Source organism: Stegodyphus dumicola, chromosome 1, assembly GCF_044657685.1.
Source record: "Stegodyphus dumicola isolate Sdum_Otavi_A_Nest chromosome 1, ASM4465768v1".
In the NCBI taxonomy this organism is placed as follows: Eukaryota; Metazoa; Arthropoda; class Arachnida; order Araneae; family Eresidae; genus Stegodyphus; species Stegodyphus dumicola.
This window is the reverse complement of record NC_140768.1, coordinates 153629651-153654212: the sequence shown is the minus strand read 5'-3', so window position 1 is coordinate 153654212 and position 24562 is coordinate 153629651. Positions and strand designations below refer to the sequence as shown.

The following is a 24562-nucleotide window of genomic DNA, read 5'->3' as shown; positions in this document are numbered from 1 at the left end:
GTGATAGTAGCATAAAGCAGCCTAAAGAGACACACGCATTGGCACGATTAAAATTAGTCAGGTTACAATATATATAAATTATGCAATGATAATTATGCAAAAATATAAGTACCAATAAGTAAAAATGCGTAAAGTAAATATTGGCAACATGCAGATATATATACAACAGGGGTCTGCATAATATGTAAAGTTATTAGAATGCTATTATTTATGTGTTCAGATTCCAGGTAACATTGTATTTAGTACTCATGTGCGCACGTAATTGGTCTCAGGCACATAGGTGTTTATTTATTATTTATTTAAGCGGCATTTGTGAATTTATGTATATATGTGTGTATATATGTGTTTTAATTAGGTCGGTTTGTACGAAAGAACATGTCGCAAAAGTATGCAAATATTTATGCATTCAGTCTCCAAGTTACGTTATATTTAGCACTCATGTGCACACGTAACCAGTTCTCAGGTTTTTATGTATTTAGGTATTTATTTATTATGTCTTTAAGTGTATTTATGTGTAAATTTATGTGCGTATTTATGTGCTTAATTAGGTCGGCGTGTACGAATAAACATGTTGCAAAAATATGCTAAAATTAATATATTCGGGATCCAGGTAACGTTGTACTCAGTACTCAAATGCACACGCAATAAGTTCTCAGGTATTCATGCATTTAGGGTTTTTTTTTAAATTTTTTTATTTGAGTGGCACTTATGCATTTATGTGTCCATGCGTGTATTTATGTGTTTAAATTAGCTCGGTCTATATGTATGAATATGTCGCAAATGCATGCTAATGTTTATGAATTCAATATCTAGGTAACGCTGTATTTAGTACTCATATCCACACGTAATTAGTTCTCAGGTTTTTATGTATTCAGGTTTTCATTTATTATGTAATTGCGTGGCATTTACAAATTTATGTGTGTATATATGTCTATATCGATGTGTTAAATTAGTTTGGTCTGTATGAATGAACATGTCGCAAATATATGCTAATATCTATGTATTCACAATCTATGTATTCAGTACCCAGGTTATGCTGTATTTAGTACTCATGTGCCCAAGTAATTAGTTCTCAGGTACTTATGTATTAAGGAAAATTATTTATTATGTATTTGAGGGGCACTTAAGTATTTATGTATCCATGTGCGTATTTATGTGTTTAGTTAGGTTAGTTCGTACGAAAGAACATGTCGCAAATGTATGCAAATATTTATGCATTCAGTCTCCAGGTTACGTCGTATTTAGCACTCATGTGCACACGTAATCCGTTCTCAGGTTTTTTATGTATCTAGGTTATTATTTATTACGTTTTTAAGTGCATTTGTGTATTTATGTGTGTATTTATGTGCATATTTATGTGCTTAATTAGGTCGGTCTGTTATGAATAAACATGTTGCAAAAGTATGCTAACATTTATGTATTCAGTATCCAGGTCACGTTGCATTTAGTACTCATGAGCACGCCTATTAATTTCTCGGGTACTTATGTATTTAGGCATTTACTTATTATGTATTAAGTGGCACTTACGTATGTATGTAACTATGTGTGTATATATGCGTTTAATTAGGTCGGATTGTATGTATGAACATGTCGAAAATGTATGTTAATATTTAGGTATTCAGTATCCAGGTAACGTTGTATATAGTACTCATATGCACACGTAATTTCTCCCCGGGTGTTTATGTATTTAGGCATTCATTTATTATGTATTAACGCGGCAATCACGTAATTATGTGTGTATTTACGTGTGTACCTATGTGTTAAATTACTTCGGTCTGTATGAACGAACATGTCGCAAATGTATGCTTATATCTAAGTATTCAGTTTTCAGGTAACGTCGTATTTAGTACTCATATGCACACGTACTTAGTTCTCAGGTATTAATGTATTTAGGAATCTTTTTATTATGTACTTAAGTGGCACTTTTGTATTTATGTATCTACGCGTGTATTTATGTGCTTAATTAGGTCGGTCTTATGAATGAACATGTCGCAAATGCCCAACGCCTAACATTTATGTATTCAGTATCCAGGTAACGTTGTATTTAGTACTCGTGTGCACACGCAATTAGTTCTCAAGTATTTATGTATTTGGGTATTTACTTGTTATGTATTAAGTGGCATCTATGTATTTATGCATCTATGTATGTGTTTATGTGTTTAATTAGGTCGGTTGTATGAACGAACATGTCGCAATGTCTGCGCAATGATATCAAACGAATGTATTACTGCCCCTGTTCGGCCATGTAAACTCTTTATCGGAGTTCAATATACGCTGGGCCCGGACAATTTGGACAGGAGTCCACCCCGTTGGCATTTGGTCGGCATGACTGCTGACGGTATGGTCCGGGCGTTGGGACAGGGCGTCCTGTGCGAGGCTCGCGTGTGGCCCCTCGAGCCGGACTCTAGATAAGGGAGGACGTGGCAGTATACCAACTGACCATCGTGGTAGAGAAATGGTGCCCACGCCCTCCGTCACTTATCACTTATCTGATACTGAAACAAATAGTGGTCTAATGTAAGTGGTAAGCCACAAATGCAACCATCTGTTTTATCTAGCTCAAAATTAAATAAGTAGGCCACAAATGTTCCAACAGCTGTCAGAAGATAAGTCACTGCACGATTTGATAAAGAACTACAATCAATCTCTTGGCTGCTCTTCTCCGCGTGACTCTAATGGTCCGCACTACAGATCCAACTTCCTCTCAGGACCAGGCGCAGAAGTTCAACCTCCGCCCTGGCCCCTATGAGGAGCTGGCGCACCACTTGGAATTTACCAGGCAGCAGTGATCGTTAATTTGCTACCTGCCAGTCGCATAGGCGAGCCCGTCGCAGAGATCTCATTACCCAGCGAACACGGGGGACGTCACCCCCCCCGGCTATCAGAGCTGTACTGCTCTGGACATGTCAGACCCCGAGGCCGGCCAATAAGTGACCTTTTCCAGGGCCTTCAGAACCACCAAGTTCATACTTTTTCTTTTTATACTCCCGTGGCCGAGACTGCCTAGGTACAGATCGTAGCCAGTAGAGCTTCGCAGAGTTGTCTACGTCGACAAGGAACTACAGAAATATTAATGAATTAATACTTGCTTGGATCTAAAACCGTACGACATTGATATAAATTGCGTCCCGTAATGAATTTTGCAATTAGCTGTGGTTTTAAACGCAAAATTTCGGTAAAATACTGCATAATCTGCAAACAGGAGACGTTTTCAAGAAATGAATCTCTAACCTCTCTTTCTAGATCTGCTTTTTGGGATTCTAGAAGTCGGTTGGATCGTGCCATGTCTTCCTTGAGGGCGGTTGTGACATTTAGTTTCTCTTGCGTGTCTCTTAACCTTTGAGTCTTTTTCTCGAGAGCTTCTTCTGCAGCCTTGGCTCTTCTCTCCGCGTCTTCTTTTTCCAGAGTCAGCTCGTTGATTCGGCGGGCCTGTTCCACAGCTGAGCCGCTGGTTTTCGAAACCTGCGCTAGCTGATCTTCGGCGGTTGTGGCTCGCTTCCTAAAGACAAAACACAGCATGTACGTTTAATATTCATTCAATTTAGGTAGAAATACAATTATCATTACGTATATAAAAATTGTAGACAGAAAATAAATGCTAACTGAAGAATCTCGAGGGCTCATTTCCAATTTCCAAAGAGAGAAATAGAGTTTTGATCTATTGAACGCTTATTCAGATTAGCCTGCATTGAGATAAAATATTTTAATAACATGAAGGTGTATCAGTTTACGCATTAGCATTAATTCAAAACCTGACAAAAGTAATAACATTTATCTTTCTATTAATGCAAAAGTTCATTTTTGGATCCTTTTATACACTGACTACCAATAAGTATTTGGACACCTATGCAAATGACGATATCTGCGGTCCTAAGGTACGTCACGGACTCCGCCGGTATATATCGTGTAGGAAACAGTATCGGCTTTAGTCGCATGCAAGATGCCTCGCAGTTCGGAGCTCTCTGATTTCGAGAAAGGTATAATTATCGGGTATCACAAATGTGTCCGATCGTTAAGGGACATATCTAGCGTTCTGAAGTACCCAAAATCGACAGTGGCCTATGTGATTAAGAAGTGGAAGGTGAGCGGTGATTGTCGGAATGTGCCCCGAGTCGGCAGACCAACGAAACTGGGAGATAGAGACCGACGAGTGCTGTCCAGAGAAATTCGGAAGAACCGCACCCAAACGATGGCCCTCATCCGCAAGGAGTTTCAACAGGCATCGGGAGTATTGTTTCAATGAATACTATCCGTAAGGAAGCACATCTGCTTGGTTTTCATGGTCGTGCTGCTGCCCATAAGCCTTTGATCACAAAGTCCAACCGCGCTGCTCGGTTAATGTGGTGCAAAGCACATCGAAATTGGTCCGTAGATCAGTGGAAACGGGTTCTTTGGAGTGACGAATCAAGGTTCACCCTTTACCGTTCGGATGGCAGGGTCTGGGTCTGGCGTCTACCTGGAGAACGTCTCCTGCCAGAATGCATTGTGTCAACAGTCAAGTTCGGAGGAGGTGGAATTATGGTCTGGGGGTGTTTCTCCTGGAATGGACTGGGACCCTTGGTCCCCATTCATGGTAAGCTCAACTCTGATGCCTACTGCACTATTTTGGATGACAATGTGCTTCTTACGTTGTGGCAGTTTTACGGGTTGGACCCCTGTTACTTTCAGGACGACAATGCCAGTTGTCATGTTTCGACGTTAACCAAGGCTTGGTATTGTGCCAATGGAGTTCATCGAATGGACTGGCCTGCCCAGAGTCCAGACCTGAACCATATCGAGAACCTCTGGGACGAGTTGCATCGCCAAATTCAGGGGTGCACTACCCGTGCAAAATCGGTGACGGAACTTCTATGTCTTCTCCAAGCCGAGTGGAAAAAAATACCACTAGCTGTCATATAAAGACTTGTGGAAAGTATGCCCGGAGGGTCCACGCTGTAATTACCTCTCATGGAGGCTCTACCAACTATTGATTTCGAATATAGTTTTTCTTTTCTATCAGTGGTGTCCAAATACTTATTGGTAGTCAGTGTATATACAATTGCGAGCATACGGGTTCGTAATAGGTTAAATGCATGCAGAACCGATGATAGCTTGATAAAACTTATTTTACTAAAAGAAATATTTTATAGATCCGGTAATTTCGACACAAAAACTCGTACAACTCTTCTCAGTATCACAGAGTACAATCAGTAGTTACTACCCCCCGCCCAACCGGCCCCCAACTGCCGCTAACTGGTATAGGGGTTAGCGTCGCTGACTGCCGTGCCGAAAGGCCCGGGTTGGAATCCCGGAGAATGCATTTATGTTTGTAAATGTATAGTGTCCGGGCGGCATGGGGCACTCTAAATATGCGGCTAGCCGAAAGTCCTCTCGAGAGGTTGGTGGTAGGGGAAGAGAGGGGTGGAACACCTTCGGATCCGTCCTCTCGGGGTGATCTCAATCAGAATTGGGGGCGGAAATGAGCTAAATCACACTGTCACCAGTAAGGTGCTCAAGGCTGTTGCCAACGACAGGCGTAAACTTGCGCTCCTTGCCACGAGGATTTTCGTGTACTTTGACTTCGTCAGACAAGTGAGCATTAGCAACAACAACAACACTTCAAACTATTAAGAACGTTAAACAGAGTAATGCAAAGCGCATGCAAAAGGCGTAGCTCACACAGATATCTCTCAATACTCAATGTTCAACGCTGAACCAAGCAACTGAGAGCAGATGCTGTCTTCGGGTTTACATTGTTTTCTCCAAGCCGCCGATAAATCTCCAGTACGTACCATTTCTCTAACCTATTTACTGAAGCATTTACGGTTAAAGTTACACATAATAGCCGAAAACGGTTAAAGTTACATATAAAGATCAATTACATTTATTCAATCACAAGATCAATTAAAGTTATACATGCGACATGCGACGGAGGACGTGTGCACCACCCCTCCACCATAGGTTAATTGGTGTAGCACCACGTCCACCTTTATCTAAAGCAACCCCTGAAGCCGCACAAGGGCCCCACACCTGGCGTCCAAACCCAACGCCTAATTCACCCCGATGGCGGTCCTACTGACCAAAACTGCCCCCGGGAATCCTACCGCCCGGGCCCAGTATTCATTAAATCATAGAAATAATAGAAAGATGGCCTTACAAGGGCTACTCATATAGTGGCCGAGACTGCCTAGGTACAGATCGTAGCCAGTAGCTTCGCAGATCAGATCGTAGCAGTAGTACAGATCGTAGCAGTAGTACATGCATTTTCTGGTTTTACATACAGATTTTGCTTTCTGGCACATTATATTGCTTTCTAGTAGATTATAATTCTGTTTGTTACATTGTTATTCGATTATTACATATGATTGTCTGTAATTACTGATACATATAGTACAGTCATTGGATTTCTGTTTATTAGTTCGGTTCATTGGTAGTAGTTCATGTGTTATAAGCTTTGAGACATTCATAGTGTCGTCCATCCTCGGGTTCCTGCTAAACTTATTTGCTGCAGTTTATATTCACATCCTTTATTTGCTGCAGTTTTATATTCATATCCTGTTGTGAACGTTTGCTTTTGCACCTGTAATGGTACTTGCTATGAATAGAAACTTATTTACATATTTACACCATTACATAACTTTCTTTCCACATTGAGGCAACACTTGTAATGTTGCTTGCTAGACTGAGGAGGCTTAATTACATATTTGCACTATTTATGCTGAAATCAATTTGCGACGCACTCGATTAATACTTTTGCATCAATCATATTTACATATTTACATACGCGGAGCATATTACATATTACAAGCGATGCTTATGAAATCTATTTACATATTTACATTCTTGAGTATTCTCTTAAATACTAGATCTATAATCTTTACTGATACCATTGGGTCTTATGATTGCATAAGATTTCTTATATTAAGGATGGCCTATATGCACTATATGCACATTTTCGAGTATACAGTGCACATTTTCGGGTACATATGTGATAAGGCTGTGTGCCAGTAAATTGGAGTACACTTGAAAACACACTTGATTAACACGCTTGCTTAATAAACACATTTGCACTGAGCATATTTACATGTATATAGCGTTGTACTTTGAGGGGGATGCACTGTACATTGCTTGCTTGCACCACTCTACATTTCTGTTTGCATTGCTTGTTGAAGGTATGACTCATGCACATTTATATAGTGTTACTCGCGAGCTTATTATATTCATTTACATATTTACTTTCTTAATACTCTCATTGATTCTGTGTCTATAATTTTTACTTCTGACATTAAATCTTATAGTTGCATAGGGTATTTTATTTTGAGGATAACATACGCTTAATGTTACGGAGCTAAATTTGGCACACATCCAGATTAAGTTCCGCTAATTTGTCCATTAGCTGCACAATCTTTTTAATTAGGTGCCGTTGCTTAATCAGATATTTACAGAACGGCTGTCTGTTATTGGCTGGTAGTCTAATGTGGATACCCTCAGTCAGCGGGCATGTCTCCAAGTAATGCTCTGGCGAGCCCGGTCCTCCACATGCGCACTGACTTGTATTGCAGAAACCACGTTTATAGAAATAGTCAGGAAAGAGACCGTGCCCTGAGATAAACCTTGCGAGCTGCGTGTTTGCTATATTTCTGTCTGTGTCCACATAACCACAGAAGTAATGGGTCCTCCTCCCTGTGTTGCTCTCGTCCCATTCACATTCCCACTTCCCCATGGCTTTCAATCTCAGCGTACGCTTGAAGTAAGAACGCGGCCATGGTATAACTGTCTCTGCTATTGCTGTTTCTGTGGTGGCCTCCTTGGCAAGCTGATCTGCCATTTCATTCCCTTCATGGCCCGCGTGTGCTTTTATCCATTCTAATGTGATCTTAAAATTTGGATTATTTCTAAGGGCCTTCTGTATCTCTTGAATAATTTCAGAGGGATGGTCGGGGTTCCAAATCGCATGACAAGCTGTCAGTTTTAACTGTGGCCTGCCTGCATCTTATGGAAAGTACATAGTGGATTGCTTGCAATATGGCCAAGGCTTCACTTTGGAAAACGCTGTTGTTTTGTCTGAGCCGGCCCTTCCATTTTTCTATGATGATCCCCTGCCTCATGGCGGCGTAGGCACAGCCCACTTTCTCCTCCAACTTTGACCCGTCCGTGTAAACTGTCAGGCCAAGTGGCTGGTTATTATCCTTAGGCTTCACCGAGACGTATACCCCTCTTCCTTTAGCCGCTGGGTGTACATCCAACGGGTTGCAGCTTTCCTCATACTCCTCAGGGGAGTAAATTTCTTCATCAACTGTGACCATTTTTTTTAATTGTAATACTTGCTGTCGTGCCGCCTCCTCCTCAGCACGGATGTCCAGGGGGAGTAAGCCTGCCAGCACATTAATGGCGTCGCTTGTAGTGGTGCGATAGGCCCGGGTAATACCCAATGCAAAGGGTCGTTGAATGGCATTAAGGTGTCTAACCTTTCTCCCTTGCATTGGGTAGGCCCATACTGCAGCAGCATACGTGACTATTCTTTCTACCACTGTGGAATACAGCACCTTTTGTATGTGGGGGTTCAGTCCCCATTTATATCCATAGAACATCTTCAGTTGTCGAGCTATTGCAGTTGTCCTTAGTTTAAGGCTTTGCACGTGGGGGATCCAATTCATTTTTTCGTCAAAAATTACGCCAAGGTATCTGAGTTCTGACACTATCTTTATCCGCTCGCCATTAATTTTTATTGTGGGCCTACGTGCTAGGGAGCCTCCCTTTTTGGGGATGAGAAGAACTTTTGACTTTTGTTCTGCAATAATCAGTTTCAGTTTATTGCACCGCTCTTGAAAGAGAGTGCACACTTCGTTACAATTACGTTGCAATTCCCTTCGTGTTGAGCCCTTTACTATCAGGGCGGCGTCGTCCGCATATGCGAAAATCCGGGTGTTAAAAACCGCATATGCGAAAATTCGGTTTAAAAAGTGAACTTTGCATCTCTATCAGTCATCTACTTCAATTTTAGTGCTTTTGGTGAAATTTTGATTTTAGTAACAGCTTGTACAGACTCTATTTTGTGTGATAAGTTTAGTGTTTCATTGTTTTCGCACTTTTTTCTTAACAAGATTTGAGAATTTTCTCTCTTGGAGATTGTCTAACTTACGGAAGAAGTACTGCTACCAAGGTAGGACTTTTTACTCTTTCGTCCCCCGCGTCTCATTATCCTTGCTTCTGTAATTGATTAATTATACCACACGCATTGCATAGTTTAATAACAAACAGTGTTAATTGCTTAGTGTTTTAAGAGATGAATTAAGGTGCCTAATATTCCTTTTTTTTTTCTTAAGTGCTGAATAACGCAAATGACTTAATATATATTCGGCCTAACATTTTTCATTTCATTTTATCAATGTTTGTAATAAGTTACATTCTTATATTAGTTAATTTTTTTTCATTTATTGCACTGAATAGAATCTATTTGTTCTTAACATTTTATTATTATGTTTGTACTTGTTTTTTGTTATATATTTTATATTTAACTCAACTAATCTGATTAGTGATTAATACTGGTATTTTCCATCGTAATGAAAAAATTGGCTCTATACGTATAGAAAGCATTTCCATTCAAGGATTTCTGTACTACGACATTTCCCAGGAATGTGTGCAACTTATCACAATATAACTGTTCACAATTTATAATAGAAATTCCCTCATAGTCAGCTTCCAGCATGGCTCATACTACACGTCCTTCGAGCCCAGTGTCCGCCAACTCGGAAAGTATGCTTTTACCACCGGAAAAAACAGCAACAGTACGCCAAGAACCGCATATAAGAGCAATATATCTTTATCATGCATGTCTAGATCTAGCCAGCACAAGACGAGGCGGGAAAAGCGTCATCCCACCCGGAATGTTCACAAAGCTTAAAGAGATGCTCGATGAGCTCAGAGATATTGCTACAAGTAATGGGATCAGTAACGTAAGCGACGTACCGTTTCCAATAGGTATTCCGCATCCCTCCCACGCCGTCACATGTCAGTGCGATGATTCCACCACTAACTTAATTAATACAGAAAAAATACCGTCATAATTAGAGGATAATAATGTTCCTAAAATTTCATATGCTGATGCTGTAGCAAAGGTACCAAGGAAAAGTAACCCAACTATTTTGCTATATCCAAAGCAAGAGCTAAAATGCCATATTACGGAGAAACAAAATCAGATCCTTCCCCTCAAAGAAATAAATGCCAATATTGATTATATAGCAAATATTAAGAATGGAGGCATCGCGATCAGCAGCACTTCAAAGGAAGAACTCAACAAGATTACTAACGTCATAAACGTTTCCGAGGAAGCAAATAACTTAATAGAAATAAAAACACCAAGGGTTAAAAAACCGAAAATCTCAATCAATAATATCCCGAATACATTACCACCAAAATTAGTTCTCGAAGAACTAGTTGACCAACTAAGGATTGATAAAGAGGAGATTTCACCTCTCATTTACACAAAAGGCAAAAACCCCAACACCATTAAGTGGGTTCTCGAATGCTCCCCTCGTACTCTATCAAAATGTATTGAACGTAGGAAAATTATAATTAATTGGAGCACTCTCCCAATCGCAGAATTCTACGGAGTGAGGAGATGCTACAGATGCCAAGATTTCGCACATTCTGGTAGTACATGCAAATATAGGACTTATTGCGCTTTCTGTGGCGGACCTCACTCCATAAGGAATTGCAAAGAAGACGTACCGGATTGTATCAACTGTAAACTGTTTAACTGCACATATAGAACCTACATCAATACTTCACATGCTGCATTCTCCCCCAAATGCCCATTATATCAGAGGGAAATCTCAAAAATTAAAGCTGCTGCAGTATACACATCAAAGCAAGAAGAATAGTTAGTTTACTACCTAGTTTCCTTTAAGTTAATTTATACTTCCTTTTCTGTACATGTATCCATCAAGTACTACTGCCGCCCCTTCACTTCCTCAATTTAAACTCTTTACGACAATTTTACACAATAATTCGCCTCCACAGGACAAGCTTAGAATCCTTCAAATAAACTTAGGCAGAGGAAAAAAGGCTTCAAAACAACTTAGTGAAGTAATTGAAAATAACAATCATGATGCAATTTGCATTACTGAGCCGTATTACGTAAAAGGTGAAGTTAGATGCCTTCCCCTTCACTGGAAAATATTTCAATCTACAGAAAAAGATCCTCTAGTTAATCCACGTGCCAGTATTATAGTCACCAATACCAAATGGTCCCCTACAATTATATTAAGCCATAGAGATGTGATTACGATAAGTATTAACTGTAAATCTGAACAACTATTAATTACTTCCATTTACTGCTCACCACGAGAGGATATGAAGCCGAATCTCCACAGATTAGAAAATATCTTTAGTAATCTCAGAAGATCACAGCACGTGATTACAGGTGACTTCAATGCTCACCATCAAATGTGGCATTTCAATAATACAGATAATAGAGGACATACACTAGCTGACTTTATTGCTACACACAATCTGTATATACATAACCTCTCTTCAGACACTCCTACATTTGAAACAACAAATGGTAAAGGATGGCCGGACTTGACACTGTCAACATTGAGTATCTCCAATAAAATACAAGAATGGAAAGTTCTTGATGACCCAAGCCACTCAGATCATAACTACATCTCATTTGAATTATCAGAAGAAATCCCTTACCTCAAATTAAGAAGATTTTCAATCTCAAAGCAAAAAGCAAGGCAATTTGGAAGAAAAATCTCCACACGTCTTCAGTATGCGGAGAAACTTATAGATAAATGCACATCACCCGATGCAGTCCATGATTTAATGGAAACAATTATCAAAACAATATAGGAGACAGCGACCAACACATTTAAACTTCGTAACAACAACAAGATTACGAAGACTAACTGGTGGACAAGGGAATTAAGACGTGAAAAGCAACATACAAAGGCCCTTCGTAGAAAAATGAAAAGTGCTCCGGAAGGGTTGAAAATGGAAATATGGATAAAATACAAGCAACAATTAGCAAATTACAAAAAGAAAATAACTGAAGCAAAATTACGCAGCTGGAAGCATTACTGCTGTAATAATAAAGATACATATGGCCAGCTGTATAAAATGGCTACAAGTAAAGTTTTCAGTCCCGCACATATCGGTCTTCCGAAAGATCAACTCTCACGTAACAGCCAGCTTGATAATGTCACTGAAAAGATTCTCAACAATATTTTAGATGCTGTCTTCCTAAAAGATAATGCAGACGACGATGGCCACTCACATCCCGATATTAGATACAATAATACCTCTCCAAATACTCCAGACGATGTGGAATTCCACTCACAAGAAATTTCAAAAATTATTAAGTATCTTCCGAATAATAAAGCTCCGGGACCTGACGGATTAGACAACAGGATTATTAAGATAATCCACCACGCAATGCCTTTTCTGTTTCCCAAACTACTAAACCTCTGCCTCAAATTTTATGTCTTCCCGAGTTGTCTCAAACAGGGACAAACAATACTATTCAAGAAAAATAATAAAGATCCTACAGATCCGGAAGCCTTCAGACCAATCAACCTCTTACCTGCAATAGGTAAACTTCTGGAACGTGCAATCGCGGGCAGATTACGCCACCACTTAGAGAAAAACGGTACCATAAGCCCCAACCAATACGGCTTCAGACCTCTCAAATCTACATCACATGCGATAGCAGAACTTCAAGAGCAGATCCGTAGGAATAAATCTTCAGCTCTCCATACAGCAGTACTCTGTATGGATCTCAAAAATGCGTTTGACTCCGTGTGGTGGCCTGGTATCCTTGAAGCCTTGCGCAACATTAAATGCCCTCAGAACATATTCAAGCTAATGAATAGTTTCCTAACAAACAGTTATGCTAATGAATAGTTTCCTAACTATATTATTGTTGCTGATAATCATCAGCAACAATAATATAGTAGAAAGAAGAATAACAAGGGGCTGTCCACAGGGCTCTTGTCTAAGTGCAGACCTGTGGAACATCACTTTCAATTATATCACCTCCTACAAGTGGCCGGACCATACAAAGCTCATCGTCTTTGCCGACGATGTGGCCTTTGTAACAAATGGGCATTCAAGAGACATACTAGAAAAGAATAGTAACGAGACTCTCTCCATATTCCATTCCCTCTGCGTCAATCAAAAACTAATAATTTCAGAGCCCAAATCACATATTATTTTATTTCCAAAACCGGGCAAATCGCTACAAAGGATACCTTGCATTAAAATCAATAATAGAAGAATCAAGATCTCAAAAGAAATCAAATTTCTCGGATTGAAAATTGACCAAAAGTTTTCTTGGATCCCACAGCTCATGGAAATTCGGAAGAAGACCCAAACTATTTCTAGAGCCCTCGCAAGGATGCAAGGCACAACGTGGGGCCTCAAGTCGAGGATGCAAAACATTCTTTATAATACCGTGATCGAAAAAATAATCCTCTACGGGGCATCGGCTTGGGCTCACCCTATGACAGTGAAAAAGAAAACACTTTTAGCTTCGATCCAACGCCCCTTCCTCTTACAAATAGCAAAAGCATACAGAACTACCTCAACCGCAGCACTCTGTGTATTAACAGGAATCCCACCCCTCCATCTGAAAGCAAAAGAAGATGCAGACTTAGCCACGTTATTCCACCTCAAGAAAAACATAGAGGTAGAAGATCAATACCTGTGCCCCCTTGATTTTGAACAGCCACGAAATCCTTACCTAAGACACCCTGCAGTACATGCAAAACTCAGAATATCTACAAAAGAAGACACCCTCAGTGTACCTTCATTTCCAGTCGTGTACACTGATGGGTCAAAGTTAAACGAAGAAGTAGGATGCGCGTTCTTTGCACTCCTCTCAGAACAAGAAACTACAGAATGGAAAGGACGCCTAAGGAACAACAACAGCGTTTTCCAAGCTGAGCTTTCAGACATAAAACACGCTATTCTATAATCTCATCAAAAGCATCTAACATATGTTACCATCTACAGTGATAGCCAAGCGGCAGTTAAAGCTCTCAGTGATGCAAGAAAGAAATCATCAATAGTACAAGATATCTACGATTTAATATCACAGCACAACAGAACATCTATAAAAATAAAGTGGGTAAAAGCGCATGCTGGACAAGCCCAAAATGAAAGGGCAGATGCGCTTGCTAAGAATGCAGCTCAAGACCCATCTCTACCTCCAGTAAATGTCCCATTCCCTAAATCGTATGCGAAACATATGTTAAAAAAAAACTACATTAAAGAAATGGCAAGCTGAATGGGAAAATGCAGAAGTAGGTAGAAGGCTTTTTAACTTCTACAAGAAACCCACATATGATCCAATCTCATATAACTTCTTCATCAACATATTCTTATCTGGACATGGTCCTTTCCCCACGTACTACTTTGCACGAAATTTGAGCGATTCAGACAAGTGCGTATGTGGGGAAAAGGGAGACCCAGAGCACTATATTTCCAAGTGCCAGCTCAAAAAAGAGCTACACTGCAAAGGAAGGTCACAAATTACGCCTGAGTACATTAAATGCATGCTAACGATCCCTCAATTACAACAAAAGGTTTCCTTGATTATGAAGAAACTTTTCGCATATAAAAGAGAAGACATATGTCAAGATGTTATCACATCTGTTTAAATACCTCTTATTCCATAACTTGCAATATTAATGCAAGATTTCAGAAATATTGCAAATGTCTGAAACAGGCTAAATATGGTATGAATAGTTTTTACAAAATAATTACATTAAGAATTTGAACTGTATTAGGACATGAGGGGGAAAAATCTTGTAATAATTAAATAATTAATTAAAAAAGTAATATACGACTCTATTAGATATATTAGTGTAAATGTAAGTACTACGCGATCTTCTAATACATATTTTCTGTGTTTATGATACATTAATATACAAAAATAATAATGTAAGACTTCAGTGCTGATGCAGTTGTGTGTAACAAGTTAAAAAATGAAAGGAAATGTATTAATAAGATATTTCGCCTTAGTAATTCAACTAAGTATAATAAGATTCACACAAAAAAAAAAAAAAAAATTCTTCCCCAATTAGTTTCTTAAAAGATGTTTATTGTAATTCGATATAACTAGATATACTAATGTAAATATATTGTTTGTATGAAGTACAATGTAAAATGAAAGTTTGTATGTATGTTGGAAGTAATTATGTTATATTAATTTTCCATAATCCAACTTTTGTTAATAGGTCGATCTCTTTGTAATAATTGTATACTGTGTCTTTGTAATTGTATATTCAATACGTAAGTCTAGTATTGATGTAAAATTACTATGTAAATGTCTTGGTAGGCTAGCATCCCATGCGGGCCTACTAAAAGCCCAGCGGGGTACAGTAGTGTGGCGGGGCAACACCTGTAAAAGTCACTGACGAAGTTCTGGTGCTCCGTCCACTTTTTCCTGTCCCTGTCCCTGTGTCTTTTCAATGATGCCGGCATTGTGTACTGCTAAAAGTCTCCTGTCCTGCAGATAATTGCTTATCATTGCATAAACATTATTAGGACATTTAGATCTTCTCAGGGCTGATTTTATTGCCGGCCACCACAGCGTGTCGAAGGCGTTCTTAAGGTCAATACTGACCATCACCGTGTGGTGGCCGCTATGCCTGTTTTCAAGAATTGCCTCTTTGATGTCACAAAGGGCATGCACTGTCGACGACCCAGTCCTAAAACTATATTGGTGATCACTGAGAAAATTTGTGACATGCAGATGGTGGCGCAGTCTATTCATCAGAAGCTTTTCAAGTACCTTCCTCATCGCCGAAAGAAGGCAGATGGGGCGGAATGAGGAGGCTTGCGAAGGATCACGATCCTTTTTGAGAAACAGTATTACTTGGCCTATTTTATAAGCCATGGGGAAGAGTCCTATTGTAAAAAGCTTGTTAAAATACTTTTGAAAGAAGTTCGGATGGGTCTTCATTACAGTCTTTACTATTGCATAGTCCATCCCGTCGATTCCAGGGGTTTTCTTTCGGGGAAGACTGGCCAGTACTCTTTGTAATTCCAGGGCTGTAAATTCAGGTTCTGTAACTGTTTCTAGTTGTTCTGCCTCTGCACGAAAAGCTGCCTGCTCGTCTGTCTCCTGGTCCTGAGTGTCCTGACTGAACACCGGGCCCATTATTTCTCTTAGTGTGTCGGCCGTATATTCCTGGCTGCTATCTAGCGACGAGGGGGTTTGCAGCTGTGATGGCTTAAAAACTTTCCCCGTCGCTATCTTATGATGCAGGCCATATATTGCATTAGTTGTGGAGCAAAACTCCCTCCATGATTGTACTTTCGCTTGTATGATCCTTTTCTTATAGACCGCTCGCTCTCTCCTGAAGATGACAAGTGTGTCTGACTCTACTTGTGCACGTCTCTCAGATTTTAGATTTCGTCTGAGGGCCCTACATTTGCTCTGTTGTGTTCGCAAGGTACCGGTCCACCAGTGCAATTCCTGCAGTCTCTGTGGTTTCCTTTTTTGGGAGGGTTTGGTCGCATGCCGCTTGCAGTGCATCCTGCAGCGTGACTGAGAAAGCCTCCAGCTCCTCCATGGTGCTCGCTTGTTCCAATTCTGATTCGAGATTCTCCAACTGCCTTCTGACTGTTCGTGTAAAGACTGGGAGCTTTCTCCTGGGGAGATTATAACGCTTGATTTTAGTTATAGAAGTTCTTTGCTGCAGGGTGTAGGTAATGAACCTGTGGTCACTCAAGCTCTCCTGATCGACCACTTGCCAGTCTGCTAGTATTGAAGCTGCCTGAAGTGACGTGACTGTAAGGTCAGGCCAGCCCTGAGCAAAGCCTCTATCAAATGTGGGTGGGGCATTTTCTGCATTATTAATTATTAGGTTCCTTGAACCGAAGAAGTCCTCAAGCTCCCTGCCCTTTGCGTCTGTGTCTCTATACCCCCAAGTGACGTTATGGGCATTATAGTCTCCCCCGAAGAGTAGATAGGGGACTTTTACTTTGTTGACCACATATTCCATAAATCTCACTGTGGGTTCTATGTCGGAGGTTGGTGGCGAGTAGCAAGATGCAGCTGCTAGCGTTAGGGACTGCACTTCTATTAGTATTGCAACGTTATCACGTTCAGCCTTTATGATTATCGAGGACCAGTCCGTCCGGCAACATACTATTATGGCTCTCGGCGCACTGTCCTTGTCTACTTTCTGATACCCATTCCATTTCACCGGGAAACCTGCTGCCATACCTTCTCTTACATAAGGTTCTTGCCCCAATATTAAGTCTATATTCTTGTCTACTGCATACTGCAATGTCTGTGCTACAGAGGCTCTTGCTCATTGCGTGTTGATTTGCAGTATTCTTACTGGAGTTTCCTCCGTCACTGTCTCGTTGTTAATTCGTGCCTCCTCTGTTCCCTGATCTCTGCGGTCTGGCATCGTTTGGTTGCCGCTGGTGTACTCTTCAGTATTCTGTAGCTCCCCGGATTCGGACGACCTCCCTCTGGTAGATGAAGCATTCTGGGGCATATGCGGGGTGGTTGTAGTTGTATTTTGTTCCCATCCTGTGGTTTGCATCTCCGCAATTAATACAGGATGGGTGCTTGGCTGTGCATTCTCTTGTGGCGTGGTTGCCAGCGCAGAAACCGCAGTAGACCTTTTTAGCTTTGCAAGAGTCCTGACTATGGCCATACTGCTGGCAGCGATAGCACCTCCGTATTCCCAGGAACTCGGAGATGCCATGTGACTGCCAGGCAGTGAATATTCTTCTGATCTTTGTGGCAACTGCAAATCCTTCCGGTGTGCATTGTATAATCCACTTAACTTTCTGGGACCTTCTTTCTCGCAGGCGGAAGAGAGCTGTGTAGTTCTTCGTGGACACTCCTGCTGTGGCACTGAGTTCTGATATGAGATCCTCAGGCTTAATGTTCTCTTCAACATTATGTATCGCGATTCTGGGCTGACGACGCTGTTTTCGTTGTATATCCAAGTCCAGATATGTTTTCTGAAGGTATTCTCTTAGCGTGTCTATTTCCTCCTCTGAGTTGCAATAGACTTCTAATCCCCCTTGCGGGCCTGGTTGTATTCTTTGGACAGCTATTGGAATCTTATCCAGAAGAGCCTTGTCTTGTAGGACCTTTCGTAGCTCTCCTGGGGGCTTTTTGGTCTTTGGTTTTATGACCAAACTAGGTTTGCTGATTTTACGTAAAACTTCTGCGAAGCTTGGCGGTGTATGCTGGACTGGCTGTAGAGGCACCTGGACGTCAGTTGACTGTTGCGTAGGGGGCGGGAACGTATGAACAGCACTGCAACAGACGAAGGTGGACGTATTCGTGCCGACCTCTACTACTGGTGGCTTAAAGTTATACAGGGATCGGAGCAAAATGTCGCCAAATAGCCACCCGGTTTGGCGAATTTTAAATTTTCTCGCCAAATCTGGAGACAAAAATGAGTCTCCAAAAACATTGTCAACTTGGCAATATCGAGCCAATTTAGCGAAATAGATATTTTCGGCAATGTTAAGTGCACTTGACCCTGTAAACGTATTCTTCCGGCAGAGCTTTGTCTCTTTCAAGCATTTCATGTTACATTACACAAAACTGATAATACATTTTCACTAAAATACATACATATACAAAATCCGTTGCAGTACAATATCATCGCTTTGTGAAATATTAGTTCTAAATTTCTTACTTTATGTCTTTTATAAATTAAATAAATAAAAGAAATAATTATAATGCTATAATGCAAATTCCTTCGTTCTATGCCTGCGGCTTAAGAATATCGAAGCCACACATCTCTCCTTTTTTTTCTTCTTATTCAAAACCTAAACATATTATCGGGTTCACCAGTTTCCCATTTTTCTATTAAAGGAAATTAAAATTTGATACGTTGTAGCAATACTTTTTTTTAGAGTAGAAAATATGAAAAATCAGCTATGCCCTCTCCAAGATTCTAACTAAGGATCTTCAATTACCACTTACATCCGACAGTACGCACAGGAAAATATGAAATCGAACAGGAAAATATGAACCCTGTATATCGGAAGGGTTCCTATAATAAGTGACAATATGTGTTGTGTAAAACTGAATAAATCATTTTGAAAGTTACCAGATCAACACAAAAAAATTTAACTAGGACAATATCCTCAACAGCAGTGATTTAAATGTAGTAAGATTAAACTGAAATACATAGGAATCCGAAAATGGACTCCAGTAACTAATATTTTAAATGAAACATGCAATAAAGGAGAATAATAATAAGAACTTGTAATATTAATTAAGTATTTGTTAGATAACAGAAAGATTAAAAGCAAAAGTTTTGCAACGGATTTGTCCCGTTTTGAAATCCTATGAGTTCCAAGTTCTCATGTACTCTTGATGTTCACGTAACGAAAGGAAAAACCTTCAATCTGTAAATTTTTAAGTATAGTTCCCTTCCGAAAATGGGATCTTATCTGCTCATAGTGTGGAAACAATGATTCCATTTCCAAAGTTTAGAGTAAAAAGCGTTTCATGTTCTATATTATGCAAAATTTTCAACCTTAATTTATAAGTATTTTTTCCGCTTTCTTAGCATGCCTTCGTAGTGGCGCGGTCAGCACGGTCGGCGCGTATTCGAGAGGCCCGTGGTTCGAGTCTGGGAGAAAATGTTGCTCATTTTTCATCTCTCTTGCTTCCAAAAAAATCTAATTACTCTACAAGTTATTTTACAATCTACATTTCAAAGAGAGCATGACACGAATACACCATGCAAACATCTCTGAACTTGCATCAAGAGGCGTTTGTTTTTATGGGCATGTTTCAGAAGCAATATTTATATGCCCTTCGTTGCTAGCAACCTTAAAGGAACATTACAGTTTCTTTAGTGATTATGAGCGGGAAAATATTATCACACTGTGGGCAGAATTAGAGTACCGCTTGGACATGTGTCATGTATCCCGTACAAAATATACTGACCATTTATGAACATTCTAAAACTTTAAAAATATTTACTTTATTTGATATGTTACTTATTTTCTAATTTCCAATAATTTATCAAATACAGCGATTTAAAATTTGTTGAATTATTTGTAATAACTCAACACTGGATTGCGTTATTCTTGCTGTTTGGCTTGAGCCAACTCGTGCGTAATTCGTTCTATGTAGCCCTTGGCTACTTACTACTACGTTTTTGCTTTGAATTCATTATTTTTAAGTTACGCCATAAATGGTAATAATTACGCCATAACCCAAGCAGCACCGAAACATTCCGAAAACGTTCGGAGACCGTGTCATACCGTTCTATAACGGTGTTAGGTGTACTTAGAACATTCTACATAACGTGCTAAAGTGTTGCGTGTAACAACCGTGTATTTAGTACGTACATTTCGACGTACAACAATCGTGTTTTTTGAAACGTTCCCAGATTGTGTTATAAGATACGTTCTACATAACGTGCTAAAGTGGTGCGTGTAACAACCGTGTATTTAGTACGTACATTTCAACGTACAATACTGGTACTTTTCGAAACGTTCTCAACATGTACTAGAAAATACGTTCTAAACGACGTGCTAAAGCGGTGGGTATTATAACCATGTTTCTTAAAATGTACATTTCAATGTACAATCCTGGTACATTTCGAAACGTTCTCAACATGTACTGTGAAAAACGTCCCAAACTACGTGCTAAAGCGGTGCGTATTATCACCGTGTTCTTAGGACGTATAGTTCAATGTACAACACTGGTATTTTTCGAAACGTTCTCAACATATGCTAGAAAATACGTTCTAAACGACGTGCTAAAGCGGTGCGCACTATAACTTTGTTCTTAAAACGCACATTCCAACGTATAATCCTGGTACATTTCGAAACGTTCTCAACATGTACTGTGAAAAACATTCTAAATGACGTGCTAAAGCGGTGCGTATTATAACCGTGTTTCTTAGGACGTATATTTCAACGCACAACACTGGTACTTTTCGAAACGTTCTCAACATGTGCTAGAAAATATGTTCTAAATGACATGCAAAAGCGGCGCGTATTATAACCCTGTTCTTAAAACGTACATTTTAAGGTACAATCCTGGTACTTTTGCAAACGTTCTCATAATGTGCTATGAAAAAGTTTTAAACGACGTGCTAAAGCGGTGCGTATTATAACCGTGTTCTCAGGACACATATTTCAACGTACAGCACTTATACTATTTGGAACGTTCTCAACATGTGCTAACGTACGTTCTACAGGACGTGATAAAGCTGTGCGTATTATAACCGTGTTCTTCGGACATACATTTTAAAGTACAACACTGGTATTTTTCGAAACGTTCCCAGACATACTATAAAGTACGTTCTGCATGATGTGCTAAGGAGGTGTGTGTTACAACTTTGTTCTTATAACATACATTTAGATATACATTACTGGTATTTTTCAAAACGTTCTGAGCATGTGCTATAGGGCCCACAGCGGCCGAGCGGTAAACTCGCTGGATACTGGTAGTTCGGTACGAGGTTCGATTCCCGTGAACGGGCTGGCTGCATGGGCGCTTTCGTGGTTTTCCCCATGTGTAACGTGTATACGAGCCAGTTTCCCTTAGAAAGACTTCCACGAAGGCATCCCTCTTCCGAGTAGTGTCTAAGAGCAAAGCACGTAAATAAAAAAAAAATGTGGTATAAATTACATTATACATGACGCGCTAAAGCTAATTACACCGTGTTTCTTAGGATGTTTTTTTCAGAGCCCCCACTGGTAATTTTCGAATCGCTCACTGCATGCTATCAAGCGCATTCTACATGACGTGCTTGTTACACCTGTGTTTTTATGTACATCTTAATACATAACACTGCCGTGTTGTACCATGGTCTTCGTTAAAGCATTTGGAGCATGTGCTATAAAGTACATGCTACTCACATTACAATTATAGTAAATACCTAGCTTTCAGGAAACCGTCAAATTATTCATTTTCCATAAATACTTTAATATCTTTTATTTTGCCGAAGTATTAGTTATAGGAAACATTTTCATTAAATATGTACTGTAAAGACAGTTCGTAAAGCTTATATTCCAAAAATAGATAAAATAATGTTACTTAGAAACTGTATTCTGCTTATTCAATGTAAGTTATTTAGAATTAAAAAAAAATATTTAAAAGTTCTTGCATATTTTTTCAGATGAAATGATGTCGATTTTTTTTTTCCATTTCGCATTAATCATATAAACAGTACCAGCGTTTTAAGAGTAACATTTGAAATTACTTCATTAAGAAGTAATTCAAGCAAAAATATTCAGAATACTGAAAAAATTTAGAAGCCTAAATATTTAACGAATTGAATTAAAAATTTGGTGATGTAACTATTTCGCATAAGTAGAAGAGCATATCTGAAAATAAAGAAAGAAAATACTTTTAATGGCTTACACTATTATTATTAAAGTGATGCGATAATTTCGAAGCAAAAGAAAGTCTCTGTGACAACCATCCAGTTCGAATAAGAAGAATGTTTGGTCTTTTGTAGGGGTGCTCTCTTTAAAGAGAAACTGTTTAATTCCAATATTTATTTTTAGTCTAAAATATGTTGCCTACTTTCAAAAGTAATTTCATTAATTGATCACTCTGAGAGTGTTTATTCACTTGAGTCCCATTGGCATCGCTCCACATTTTAATAAAAATAAAATTATTACTACTAAATATTAATTTTAGTATGTTAATTTATCCATAAGGTATAGAAAATACGACAAAATAAGAATTTTGAATTATGGAATAATGTAAAAGCTTCTGTAGAAATATATAGTCTTTTTGCGGCATTTTGATGCTAGCTAATCACTAGTTCTTGAAATAACTATTATATTCTTACACCGAATGTAAAGTCATTTCGAAGTCCACTTAGCGAACTAATGTTCAGTTATTCCGGTATGGATAAACTGTTCTGGAGTAACAACCGAACGTTCTCGAAATGTTCAAAGGGCGTGCCATTCGTTCTATTACAGCTACCCAATTACAAGAACATTCAGAGGACGTTTAAAACAAGTGCTTCACGAACTTCTCCAGAACGTTGAAGCAAAACGTTCTGAATTACCTGTATATGTTACAGTTCTAATATGGACAATAACACGTCAAATACTTGTGTTTGTAGTACATTCATAAAATGTGTCACGAACTTTCTAGTAGAACGACCATGTGAATAGTATGTAGCTTTCTATGTGCAATATTGGTATCTCCCTAAAACATTTGGACATGGGGTAAAAAAACTACATGTTATTCGAGTTACAAATGCTATTGTACATATTTAGAATAGCAACAGAATTATGATGATGTTAGGACATGGAAAACGTTCTAGACTGCGTTTCGATAAGTGTTTGCTACAGCGTGTTGTTGGTGTGCTTAAGCACGATACTGATACGTTTGCAAGTGTGCTAATTTTTTTGCCCTAAAATGCACGAATTATTAGCGTTGCAGGTGTTAAATGTCGTTGGTGATGAACTGTTTTCTTCAAGTGGAAGAAGGAAAAATCACTTAATGATTTTTAAGAAAATTGTTTTATAAATTTTATTAATTTTACAAACATAAATTTTATTAATTTTACAAACACTTAAATACGGATACAATAATAATAATAATAAAAATAAAGGATACAAATTTGGGGTGACATAATCCACTTTTGGGCTTGAACATTTTCCATGTTTCTCACCGCCTAAAACAGGCATCATAAAGAGCATATTTGTCAGGCACACAGACCAAAATCTCTCGCGAACCCCAACCTTCACATATTTGCAACAATCTGAGATATTGTATCAGATTTACAATAAAGCAGAGTGATGCTATGCACAATTTAGGTGGTGGGGTGTGGTGTATTTAATTATGGCAAAGCACACTAGGGCTATCTGCCTAAGGGGAGGGATGCCTTCGTGGAGGGCTTTCTAAGGGAAACTGGCTGGTATACACGTTACACATGGGGAAAACCACGAAAACACCCATGCAGCCAGCCCGTTTGCGGGATTCGAAACTCGGACCGAACTACCAGTGTTCAGCGACTTTACCTCTCGGCCGCTGGTGGGCTGCACAATTTAGGATAAAAATGAGTCAATTGAAAATCAAACTTATTTTCGAGTGCATGTGAAATAATTAATAACACATGGACCCGAACTCCTTAATTAATTACTTATCAAGGGGCCTCGAGGGCCCTAAGTAATTGATCTGCGCGTTACCGAATATCAGTTATAGTGAGAACTGAAAAGTGAATGACATCAGTAGAAGACCATTAGATAACAAGCATTAATAAATGCCAACAATCTTATCTAGTATGCGTTAATGCTTAATTGCTTTTCTTTGGAAGAAATGAAAAAGGGCTTGGGATTATTGCAAGATTCGGATCCCTAAATACGCCACAAATGGAATCCCTTCCGAGTGATCACCAAATGATTCATTTGTCCACCATTACGTTTTTACAGAAAAATTAAAAATTGAAAATTAGGCAGCATAAGAAATTTATGAATTCAGAATATCTTGATATTTTACACTTGTTATCCGTTCATAGACATGAAAAAAGAAGAGTATGCAAAAAATAGTTTTTCAACAACATTTCAATTTCCTACTCTATATATTTGTTGCTTTAAATTTTTC

The 24562-nt window shown here is 39.2% G+C and overlaps 1 protein-coding gene across 1 annotated transcript in view; it reads right to left on the bottom strand.

The window, feature by feature from the left end:
* The window catches only part of LOC118188743 (uncharacterized), a 240108-nt gene that overhangs the window by 67868 nt on the left and 147678 nt on the right, over positions 1–24562 (bottom strand). The window contains exon 11 of the mRNA XM_085822219.1: positions 3232–3499. Within this exon, the coding sequence (XP_085678345.1) occupies positions 3232–3499 (268 nt within the window). The remainder of the gene's footprint in view (positions 1–3231; positions 3500–24562) is intronic.